Below are 12,522 nucleotides of genomic sequence, written 5' to 3'. Positions count from 1 at the left end.
GGGCCAAGGCAAGGAAGACAGTAAGAGTGGAAATCCTTATGAGGTATTTGTTTACCACAAGACAGACAATTGTTAACTTTTTCAGTAATTTCTGACATCGGCTGAGGCAAGAAAAGGTCCCCAATGGGGTACTTAGCTTTTTTGATGACTTCGGATTCGAAGAATACAGGAGCTGACCGACCGGCACTTGCGAACTGCTTCTGCTTCGGGCACCGCGCGGCAAGAAAGACTGAAGAAAATGGCGTCGGCTGATGCTTATATACTCCAGCCGCTCTGACGTCGGAGAGAAATGCAACATCAGCCGACGTCGGACCCAGACTTTGGAATCCGGCCGACCGAGGGCTGCCTGAGGCAGGACAACCCATATGTTATGACTGCAGTTGCATTCTTGAAGGACATCTGCAGAGGCAAAGTCTGCCCTAGCCCTAGAGCAAAGAGGAAGGTGGTAATGCTTTGTAAAGGTAATGACCGAGGTCCAATACCTTTACAAAGCATTACCACCTTCCTCTTTGCTCTAAGGCTAGGTCAGAGGGGAAGGTGGTAATGCTTTGTAAAGGTATGGACAGAGGTCCAGGTGGCAGTTTCCAAGATGTCCCTGGTGGGAACTCCTCTGAGGAATGCTGTAGAAGTGGCAACTTCCCTAGTGGAATGGGTATGAATAGACTTAGGAGGTGGTTTCCCATGTAATCCGTAGCAGAAAGGGATACAGTGTGATATCCATTTGGAAATGGTTTGCTTGGAAATGGGCTTCCCCTCTGTCCCTGTAGCAAAGCTGACAAGACGTTGGTCCACTTTCCTGAAGGGTTTAGTATGGTCCAGGTAGAATCTGAGCTGTCTGTGCATGTCTAGTGAGTGCAGAATTCTTTCCCCCTTGTTTTGAGGGTTAGGGAAGAAGGTGGGTAAATGAATGGCCTGGTTGAGAGTCACATTAGATACCTCTTTGGGCATAAAGAGGGGGGTTAGTCCTAAGGGAGACCCTGTCTGCATGGAAAATGAAGAAGGGCTCAATGGCCATCAGTGCCTGAAGTTCTGAAACCCTTCAGGCTGAGGTGATAACTAGTAAGAAAGCAGTCTTCCAGGAGAGGTATTTCAGTTCTGCTGAAGTAGCAGGTTCGAAGGATGGTAAGGTTAGTTTTTCCAAAACATAATTCAGGTCTTAGGCTGGTGTGGGTGGCCTTCTGGGAGGTCTGATATTTGAAGCCGCTCTGAGGAATTGTTTAATCAAAGGATGTGAGAACAGGGGCTGGTCTGTATCGAAATGAGCTGAAATGGCTGAGGCATGGATTTTAACAGAAGAGAAGGGGAGGCCACTATTGAGTAACTCCGCTAGATAGTCCAGGACAAGAGGGACAGAAGGTTGTGGGAACTGGCCCCTCTGGACTGGTTCCAGGAGCAGAATCTTTTCAATTTTCCTGCGTAAGATTTTCTGGCGGTGGGCCTTCTGGCCTCTGTGACAATGTCTAGGACCTGTTTGCTTAACAGGTGCCCCTTGCTTGCCTTTAGAGTATTAGCCATGCTGACAGTTTGAGAGTCAGCAAGTCTGGGTGCAGCACCCCCCCCCCCACTTGAGTCAAAGGGTCTGCGATCAGGGGAAGCTGCCTGGGAGGTTGTAATGTCAGGCTGCACAGTAAGGGGTACCAATGCTGTCTGGGCCAATCTGGAGCAATGAGGATGGCCTTTGGCCCCTCCGCCCTTATCTTAATCAGCACCTTGAGAATAAGAGGCAGAGGAGGGAATGCATACGCAAAGAGGGAGTTCCAAGAGAAGGTCAAGGCATCCACCTTGCACACTAGGTGATGATACTCCCTGGTACAGAATTTCTTTAGCTGGTGGCTGAGGTGCGAAGCAAAGAGATCCACCTCTGGATTTCCCCACTCCTGAGTGACTTGCAAGATCTTTCTGTGGAGCTGCCATTCGTGGGGGTCCAGTACATTTCTGCTTAAGTGGTCTGCCAGGGTGTAGTTGATCCCTGGTAGGTATTGGGCTATTAGGTGTAATCCCATGGAGAAGACAGTCAGCCAGAGGTTCATGGCTAGCCTGCACAGAGGGTAAGATTGGGTCCCTCCCTGCTGATGTAGCACATTACTGTGGTGTTGTCTGTTTTGATAGGGAGAAACCCTGGCCTGAGATGGGGTTGGAAGGATGTCAGAGCCTTTTGTACTGCCATCAATTACATTCTGGTTGATATGTAAGGGGAAGGTGCAGGGCATCCCGATGACGTTGGGTGCACCTGCCTGCTAGGTGAACGCCCCATCTGAGGTGTCGGTGGTGATGATCTGCCCGGTAGGGCTGAGGATGAAGGGGTGACCCTTGTTCTTGCTACAGGCCCCTGCCCACCAGAGCAACTCGGCCCTTATACAGGGGATCAGAGAGAGATAGGTCTCGAGAGGTTGTAAGGGTTGACACCAAAGGTTCTTTAGACACCACTGAAGCTTTCTCATGTGAAGCCTGGCCAGAGGAATTAGAAGGATGTAAGATGCCATGTACCCTAAGGCTTGCAGGAACTTCCTCACCATGAGGTGAATTTTGGATGCCAGCTGGATAAAATAGAAAGGCAGGAAGCTCTGCTTTTCTGGGGATAGGAAGGCCATTTGGGATGCTGTGTCCAGCAGTGCTCCCAAGAAAATTATCCTTCTAGGGGGTGTTTGCTTTGATTTCTGCTCGTTGATGGTGAACCCTAAGGAAGTTAGAAAGGTTTTGAAAAGAGGAGGTTCTGGAGCAGCATTTCTTTGCACTTTGCCTGAATGAGGCAGTCATCCAGATAAGGGTAAACCTGTATATTTTTCTGTCTGCAAAATGCTATGGCTGGGGCCAAACATTTGGCGAATACCCTGCGAGCAGTAGATAAGCCAAAGGGAAGTGCAGAGAACAAAGTGTTGTGAGCCTGTTCTGAAATGTAGGAATTTCCTGCAGCATTCCCTTATGGGGATGTGGAGATAGGCATATTTTACGCCTAGGTTCACTAACCAGGCATTTTTTGTCAGCATAGGCAACAGCTGTCGCAAAGTTAGCATTTTGAATTTGGGGACCACCAGGGAGGTGTTCAGAATGGATAGATCCAGGATGGGGTGCCAAGTGCTCTCCTTTCTGGGAACAAGGAATAGCCTGGAATAAAAGCTTTTGTCTGTTTGATCTGCGGGAACAGGTTCTACTGTCCCCTGGGATATAAGAGTTTGGACTTGTTTTAATGCCTCTGCCCACTGATTTAGAGTTAAGTCTGGGTACCCTCTGGTAATTGGGAGTTCACTGAAAGTGAATTTGTATCCTTGAAAAATGATCTTTAAGACCCATTGGTCCTTTGTTACAGACAGCTAATTTTCCTTGCAGAGGGACAGCCTTCTTCCTAGCTTTTGGTGGGTGAAAGGAGAGCGGGGTGGGCGGTCATTGAGAGTTTTTGCCATAGAGGGATGGCTTAGAACTCCCTGCCTTTGGGGCAGAAGTGGTCCACTGTTTGGTTCTCTGCTGTCCCTGGGATAGGGGCCTGGGTGGTCTGTCCCTGCGGGGCTTACCTTGCCCCTGTCTGCTAGGTGCAGGAAAAGACCAGTGCTTAGAGGAAAAATTCCTGCCAAATCTAGGAGGTTGAACCTGAAAGAAATCTTTCACTGTTTGCATTTATTTTGCTTTGTCTTCCATCTTTTTAAGCACCTCTTCTGCTTTTTCTCCAAACAAGCGGTCTTTACCAAAGGGTGCCTCAATTCATTTAGACTTGACATGATCAGGGAAAGGTTGTTCCTTCAACCATGCATGTCTTCTAATGACAGAACCAGACACTGCTGCCCTGCTTGAGGTTTCTAGTGCATCATATCAACAGTGTAAAGTGTGTTTTGCCGCTTGACAAATAGAGTGCAGTAAATCTGCTAACTCTTTAGAATTGGCACAGTCAGGAAAGGTAGAAATTGTGTGCTTTAATAGTTCCAAAGTGTGTTGTTGATATTTTACCATTTGGAACTGACAGTTAAGTGCTCTGATAGCAAAGGTTACAGAGGTGCATACTTTTTTACCCCATCTGTCCAGAGCTCTGGCATCATTGTCAGAAGGAGTAGGATTCTTTGCAGAACTAGCCCTAGCTCCTTTAGGTCCCTGTGTAATGACCTCCGGGTCTGCAGCAGGATTTCTGTACAGGTATTTGTGAGAATCCGGTACTCTGTAATACCTGTCAGTTTACTGGGAGCAGGTGGGAGGGCATTAGGGGCTACGCTGGATTTATGCAAAACATCATCCAACACTTCTAAGATCAGGGGGATGGCCAGGGGTCTGTGCTGGGGTAGGTCTAGAAATTCTCTAAGCCTTTTCTTAGACTGAGGGAAGTCCTAAGATTCCCAGTGGAAAAGTTTCTTGAGGGTGTGAAGGGTTTCCCCAAAGGAAAGGTCGTCTGGTGGGGAGGAAGAAGGAATGGATTCCTCTGCATCTGAATCCTTATAAGCAGTCAGAGGTTGTTGTTCCTCTTCAAAATCTGAATAATCAGATTCCTCAGAATCCTGCTCTGTCATTAGTTCAGGAGAAGGGTGTTTTTTTCTTTTTAGAAGTTGTGGCCTGACTGCCCCTGATAAGGGAGATAAGATCCTCCGCCATCTTAAACATTTGGGATTGGGGTGGTGGAGCAGGAGTAAGATGGTGGCTAGGGGTAGATTTTCTAGGAGTGGCCTGGCTTCTAGGCCTAAGAGTATCCATCAGTCTGAGAGAAATGGTAGTCTGATGAGAAGACATTGTTTTTTTGTGTAGAATGGGTAGTGCGAAAAGCTTTCTCGGAAGCCAGTGCCTGCATCGTGGCTCTGGACCTAAGCGAGGCAGAGACAACCAAAAGCTCAGAAGATGAAGAAGATTTCTGCGGTATACCGGACTCTAAAAGGGTCTCGGTAGAGGCCTGCATAGATATCACACTGGGCATCAGGGGTTGCAAAGTGCCTCACTGAATTCTGGAGAATTGACGACCTGCTTAGTGGTAGAGTCGTCGGAAGGCTTAGCCTTGTGTGGTCTGTCTCTATCTTTAGCCCTATGTTTTTTCGGAATGTCTATGGATTGTTCACTGATGGACGCCCTTTGTGAAGATTGAGGATGAAAAAACCCATCTACAATAAGAGCTCTAAGATGAATGGTTCTCGTGTTAAAGAGGGCACAGAACTGGCAAAGGGGGACATCGTGGTCTGGGCCTAAACAAGTGACACAGTATGAATGGAAGTCTCGGTGTGGGATCTGCTTTCCACAGGCAAGACAATTGTTAACTTTTTCGGACATCGGTTAGTGCAAGAAAAAAGGATCCCCAACGGGGTGCTTAGCTTTAGATGTTTTCAGCTGTAATCAGAGCTCTGGTAGTGACCGACCGGCATATTTGCAAGACTGATGTAATGGGGTTAGCTGCCTTGCTTTATAGCACTGACGTCAGTCTACAAGCAACAGCAGCTGACACAGAAAAAAAATTGACTCTGGTATTCGGATTGGCCGAGAGCTACCACAGCAGGGATAACCCACAGGTGATGACTGCAACAGTGAAACACGAAGAACATCATGTCAATGTGTCAAAGCAATTTTTACTGAATGCAGTTTCAGTGAAAATAATTAGCTGAAAAATATTCTGCAATAGTGGAGAAATGGGTTTTCTGATTTGAACTTGAATGGTAAACTTTTTTTTTTTTACTTCTTTGCTAGTCACAGAATATTCGTAACAAACAATGTCTTAGCACAAGGATGTTTATAAGTGCACTTGCTACCACAACACACTGGGCCAAAGGTCAATAACTGATTCTGTAGTTATGTTATGGACAGCTGAGTCAATAAAGTTGCTGAGTTTTCAATTATTCATCACTTAGTGGTGAGCTGGGTCAGACAGTTGAAGCAGTAGCTGAACAGTTTCATGGAACACAAACATGGATTGAGGCTGTCCTAGGAATGCCCATGTGATACTTCTGTGCTCACTGATTTTAACTCCTACCTTCTGAAGATCTTAAATGCTCAAGTGTGACTGTGTAGGTCATGGATTTGAAGCATGACTGGATCATGTATAATACCTCAACAGCTGAAGTGACAGCAAGGAGTTGAAGGCAAAGAGTGGTCAGTTCCTGTCATGACAGTAACCCTAGGACCAGCTGCTGGACACCAAAACTGAAAGAAACTGCCACATAAAAAAAGAGACTTTCTATGACCTAGCAAGGTGGTGAGGAAGATTTTCTAGATTTGACTAACGTACCTGTTAGGCAGGATAGCAGCAGCTGGAGCAATCACTACAGAGAAGGCAAGTATGGTTGGAATTAGGCAGACAACTGGGAATGACTTTTGCATTGTCTTAAAAAGGTTCTGGCAGACTACTTAGTAACTCACAAGTGCACATTTTCTTCAGCAAGGGTGGAGAAACACTGACCTTAAATGGTGACACTGTCAAGCAGCAGAAGCAGCACACTGAGAAACCGATGAATCCAGTGGATGTGCCTTCCTTTAAGAAGACAGTGCTAGATAGAGACAGTGGAATTCAATCTACCTCAGTAGTTGAGGTCACTGCATATACTAAGCACTTGTGCTATTGTGAGGCTGTATAAATGGATGATATCTGTCTGGAAATTCTTCAAGGGTTTGCTAGTTAGTTGTTTAGTTAATTAGGTAAATAACATTCACTAATTTCTTTCTTTGATGACTGAGGAGGTAAGGTGTCATTGGTCCATTTTCAACCAAGATCTAAAAACAATGGCAAAGTATATTTAGTCATACAGTGCATCACATAAGTTGCTTTACAGAGATAATACAGAAAACACATCATCGTACAGAAAAAAAAAGTTTAAAAGAGAAAGCATCAAAATATATCTAACAACAATAAATGTAAATACTGCAAAGTTAGGGCAATGAAATATACTAAAATATGTCAAAATTGAGTTTAGTACAAAGTCTGATGTTATGTGGATGTTTTACAATTAACAGCAGAGATAATACAGTTCAGTATTTGCAGTCAGGTTTTTCATTTGGACTATAGCAATATATAACTCGGAAGTCTGAGAAAGTGTCTCAGGCTTCAGTCTTACATTATATGAAGATCACAGAGGAGATGATACTGGTGTGACCCGAACAGAGACCTATCTATTTCCGGCAGTGCTATGTGTATAACAGGGCTAAGTTTTATTTGAGATATCATCTGCTTGATAAGCTGGCTTTGTATATTAATGAGTAAAAGTTTAAACAAAGTAGTTGCAATTAAACTGAAGCTAAGTATTCCACTAGATCCAGTCTCTTAACAAGCAGCAAGTTATGATGTTAACTATGGTAAGTAGTTTTCATAGTCTGCTTTCAGAAAAAGTCTAATTTGTCTGCAGAAGTCTACAGTCTAACTGTGTACATATTTACAGTTAGTAGCTGAAATTCTCATACTTGGATTATGAGAATAAAGCAATATCACACTTGCAGCTATGACTGAGTTTGTGTATCACTGCCTACAATTCATTCTCTTTTAGAAATTTTTAAAAGCTCTTGTCTAAACTGTTTATAATCTCATCAGTGCACAAATATTTTGAAGATGGTTCCATTTAACAGGAAAACGTGTATAGAAACTTTCTTATCCAACTGCTTAGATACAGGATGGTCTTTGGAATACTGATGTTTTATCATTTGTGATATTATGCTATATAGGGAATTTATTTTTTTAATTTTTTACTTACTGCCTTTGTTTACCAGGAAAGTCCGAATGGGCAATAAGTCCCATTTTCAGCAGGCGCTCTGGGAGAAAAGCTCTGTAAAAATATATAATGCATAAAAAACTTTTTTAAAAACATTAGCTAGTCATACTAAACAAAGTAAAACATTTTCACATGCATTGTATACATTCAGTTGGTCATATTAGCATTAAACAGGGTTGGTTATTATATAATCAGGAATGCTGAAAGTAGTTCAGGACATACAGATATAAAGAATTACATTTGTATACAAAAGAGCAGGAGACAAATAATAGGAGGCAAAGGAAAGGAGAAAGTTAAGTAATGGAAATATGTCCAGGCTAAGGAGAGATTTAGATTACAGTAGATAAGAAAAGAGGTGAGGAGAGGAAAAAAGTGAGAGAGGGTAGGGAATAGGAGAGGACTGAGGGTGACTGGTTAGGTGGGGAGTAAAGAAAGGTATAGAAGTGGAGGAGAAAGAAAAAAAGCTAAGGTGAGCTTGACAAAAGAGGCTGGTAAGGGAAGAGAAAGGGAAAAAAAAGGATGGGAGCATGAGCTTAGCCATGATGAAGTTAGGGATGATTTTACTGCTTGCTTCTAAAATAAGTAGTATGGAATGTAGCTATTATGGGTAGTCAACTGGATTTGTTTGGGGGATAGTAGTGTTCTAGTTGGTTTCATTATGATTCTTTGAGTAACAACATCAGGGTTAAATTACAACTGGACAAAAACAACCATTTGTAACTTTGTCCATTTGAAAAACAAAAAATAAGGCATTGTTTGTAGAGGAAGGCCATGGTGGTACAGCGGTTAGTATTGCTGCCTCACAGCAAGAGGTTCTCCGGTTCAATCCTCAGCTGCGGTGCCTTCTGTGCAGAGTCTGCATGTCCTCCCTGTGGTCATATGGGTTTCTTCCACATGCTCCGGTTTCCCTCCCACCTCCCAAAGACATGCTGTAGGTGGATTGGGCACTCTAAATTGGCCCTAGGTGTGAGTGTGACTTCTGTGGCAGGTTGGCTGCCGACCTGGCAACTCGACACTGTAAAACTCCACTGCCAATTGTCCTGCAGACTGTTGTTCCACTGTGGCGACCCTTAACTGGGATAAGCTGAAAGGGGAAGAAGGCATTGTTTATAGGGTCAGAGCCTTACACAACAATCTAGTTTGAGAGTGGAAATGGGCTCAGTATGCTTTACGAAAGTGAAGATGCAGAAAAGGCTGAGGCAGAGATGTCCCAGGTCACATCTCTGCATCCTTTTACTAGTAACAGAGGTGTAAGCAAGAAGAGTTAGATCTTACTGGGGAGGGGGATAATGAAAGGGACATAAATTCACACAGCCTGCTTGCTAATTACTGTCTGTGGCTGATGATGCAAGGAAGGAACTGTCAACTCTGAAAGAGTCTGCATGATTCAAAGAACCTCACTATGAGGTTAAATTACTGGTGGTCCATTTTGGAAAGAGGATTAGTGAGGAACTGTAACTGAGAGTAAAAGGGGATGGGGTAAATTATCTGGAGAGTCTACAACTTGGGACTGTAGAACAAACAATGAAGGGAAATCTGGGTAAAGAACATTAAGAGAGATTCATATCAGTGGTGGACCTAGTTCTATGCTTTTAACAGGCAGGAGTCGTACTGTAAAGTTGACGCCTCAGGAAGAAAGGAAGGAAATTAGGAGGAGGTGAAAGCTGGAAATGGGGGATTAAAGGTGTTCGGTAGGTGGTTAAAGTGGGTTGAAGGAAAGGGGATGAGTAAGAAGTATTCAGGAAGGAATTCTGCATGGTTAGGAGTGAGTGGCTTACATATAGGTAGGTTAAAGCTGTATACAGCAGAGTAATGGTGACAGGGGCAGAAGAGAAAAGACAGCAGAAAGTGCTATGAGATGCGAGTGTAAGGAAGGACAAAAGTAAACTAGAAGCAATATATAGGAATGCTGGGAACTCAGAGGGAGGGTGAGACATAGGTAGGTACTTAACTGGAACAGAAAGACAGTGTCAGTGGGTTGTAGGGCATTGCACCAAAGATATGCTAATGATGTACAAGGGTTTGTGTACGATAGAGCCACTTCTACATTTACAAATGAGCATATTCATCAGTGGTACAAGACCCCAAGCAGACAACTTCATATTACTTCTGCCTGATAGTAAAAAGACACAACATTCTCATCTAGTCTACCTTTCAAGTGTATTTAGCGTCTACCCTTACACTTTCTTCAAGATTTGTTATTCACCGTTCATTCTGGTAGTGCATCCCCTCAGTCTACGATGTTTCCAGTGATGCTGTGCACCAATACCAGATGTTTTCTGGTTTTAAGTGAGAAAAGCATTGGGTCATATCTCTTCCCTTTCACTGCACATATCTTTGTTAGCTTTTCTTTGCATTCCTTCCAGCATCCTGATGTCCCTTTCCTTATACGGCCTCCAGAACTGTACATATTCAAAGTTACCTCTTTGCTTCTGGAATTTATTTCCCTGATGATATACTCTATCATTCCACATGCTGCTGCTTCTGCTTTCTCACTATGCTCCTGGTGATCTCATGCACATCAGGCCAACATCCCCAGGTTATTGTTCTTCTCCGCTGTCATTAGCTCCACTCCTTCTAGATGGTTCTTCACACCAGGGTTGTTGTGACCTAAGTGCAGTACTTCGCATTTTGTGTACAATGAACCTCAAATGCTACTTTCCTTCTTACATGTTCACCTTTTCCAAATCCATTTATATACTTTTCCCTACAATCCACTGCTGCACCTATCTTTCTATCATCAGCATAGGATGATCCTGTTCTTTAGTCCTCCAGATACATCTGAAACAAACACAATGAAGAGTACAGACCACTTTGGTCCTTCATTACTCTTTTTCATACCTTCTGACATTATCCATCTCACAAACCAAACATGTCCTACTATTCAGCCATGCAACAATCTAACTCCTTAGATTTTGCCCCACTTTTCCAATAAGTTTCCTGTGTGGGATAAAGGCCTTGGTGAAAGACAGCTCATATCAACTGGTACTCCTCTATCAAGTTAAAATTCAACTGAAATACAGTCTGCATTCTTTCTCTCTTTCAATAGATATTTGAAGTCACTGTTTGATATGATAAACTCTACTGTCATCTTTATTAATCTGCATATTTTCATACCGTACTTTCTCATTCAATTGTAATCCCCAGGCTGTGCCTGAAATGGGTCCACAGTGGATAAGTTCAATACTCCATTTAATAAATATGAATCTAAAATAAATAAAAAAAAATAGATCATGTTTGACTGAAAGCTCCATCCACCTACAAACTCATAATGGTTGCTCTAGACTGCTATAACTCTATAAATGCTAACAGACTTCCTCTCTGCTTTCTCCCAGTGATTCTACAGTTATACAGACAAGGTCATCTACAGCACGACTAGTGCTACTGGTGTGCAAGTGCACATATCATCAAGTTGTGGGAAAACACAATAAATGGTTTGGAGGGGTCATGAGGAATGTGAATAGAAAGGATACAAAAAAGGTAGCTGACTGGGGTAAATTCTTGAGATCAGTCAGTCAGGAATAAGTGGTTGGAATATGATTCATGGAAAGGTGAGTAAAAACGAAGATGGGGATAAGGATATATGGGGAAGTGGTTAGAGATTGTACAAGGGCATTTTACATGGGAGAAAGGTATGGAAAGAGAAGAAATAAAGGAAAAAATAAGGGATATGGACTATGTAGTGAGAGACGAAGGAAGAAAGGAGGTGAAGTGAAGAAAGATGAGATGAGAGTGTCGGTGGTTAGGAATGACAGAAAGAGGTACACTGTGGAACGACAGTTATGGGACGGGATCTCAAGCGGTCAAGAAAAGAGTTGGGTTTTAGCACACGTTATGTAAGATATGCATTATTGCAAAATTGTTACATGCATTCAGAGTGTCAAAAGATTTGTGCATGCATTTATACTAAAGCATTAATAAAAATATAATATGAAAACATGTGGAAATATTATTTTAAAAAAATTACTGTCTAGCAATGTCTCCATTTTATCCACAGTGGGCTATGAGAAGACAAATCTATTCCATATTCCCTTAGTAGTTTAACTGGTTAAAATATCCTGACATATTGAAAGCTCATCCATTTTCATACCACTGCTTTTAGTTTTTGTGTCTTTCGGCTTTTCCCGGTTAGGGGTCGCCACAGCGGAACTCCGATCCACTAATTATTGGCAGTTGATTTTTATGTACCGGCTTGCCAGGCCTGATGCACAACCTTCAACGAAGGTACGCCCATTCACGCATGTCTCCACGCAGAAGACGCTCTAGCTGAGAATCGAACTGGACAGCGTCTTACTGTGAGGCGACAATGCTACCAGAGCACCACCACTGCGGGTCATACCATAGCTTTTAGTAATTCCCTTAAAAAAGGGCCACAATGTGAATGGAATACAAGGACATACTGAATTAGTAAAGTCTACTTATTAGTCCTCTACATGCCATGCTTCATCTTGCTTTTTACAAACTAAATCACACCACTTTATTTCTGTACCACGGAGGTGGCAGTTGTTCACAATGCAATAAAAGTTAGGGCACTGTTTTGCTACTGTTTTCATAAGTGATACAGTGACAAAGACATGATACAGCACCATTCAAAGTCTATTAAATGATGCCTTTACAATTCACTGATTATTTGCTATACACAACTTTTTCCAGCTGCTCTTTTGTCCCAAGAGCAAACTGAAAACAGTTTAGAAATACTGTGATTATAAAACATTCCATTTCTTTTGTTCATATTGCAGAAATAACCTTTCACCAACTTTTTTCAAGGCTTTCTATTAACTTTACACATTGTTCTGTTATTTCAGTTCATTGAACTGTTTTTTCTGAAGGTTGCCCAGCCAAGCAAGATGCAACATATGAGTACAGC

General features: G+C 42.9%; 1 protein-coding gene across 4 annotated transcripts in view; it reads right to left on the bottom strand.

The window, feature by feature from the left end:
* The window catches only part of METTL22 (methyltransferase 22, Kin17 lysine), a 937,139-nt gene that overhangs the window by 704,872 nt on the left and 219,745 nt on the right, over window positions 1-12,522 (bottom strand). Inside the window, exon 1 of one of the 4 annotated variants that reach the window (XM_044089597.1) lies at window positions 7,638-7,687. The exons of the other annotated variants lie outside the window; for them this stretch is intronic. Within the exon in view, the coding sequence (XP_043945532.1) occupies window positions 7,638-7,681 (44 nt within the window). The 5' untranslated portion in view covers window positions 7,682-7,687. Of the gene's footprint in view, window positions 1-7,637; window positions 7,688-12,522 lie in introns of those variants that run through there. 4 annotated transcript variants of the gene reach the window in all.

Source organism: Protopterus annectens, chromosome 12.part0 (assembly GCF_019279795.1).
Source record: "Protopterus annectens isolate FY-2018-M chromosome 12.part0, PAN1.0, whole genome shotgun sequence".
Taxonomy (NCBI): Eukaryota; Metazoa; Chordata; order Ceratodontiformes; family Protopteridae; genus Protopterus; species Protopterus annectens.
Note: the sequence above shows the minus strand (reverse complement) of the source record. Positions and strands in the feature narration are given on the sequence as shown.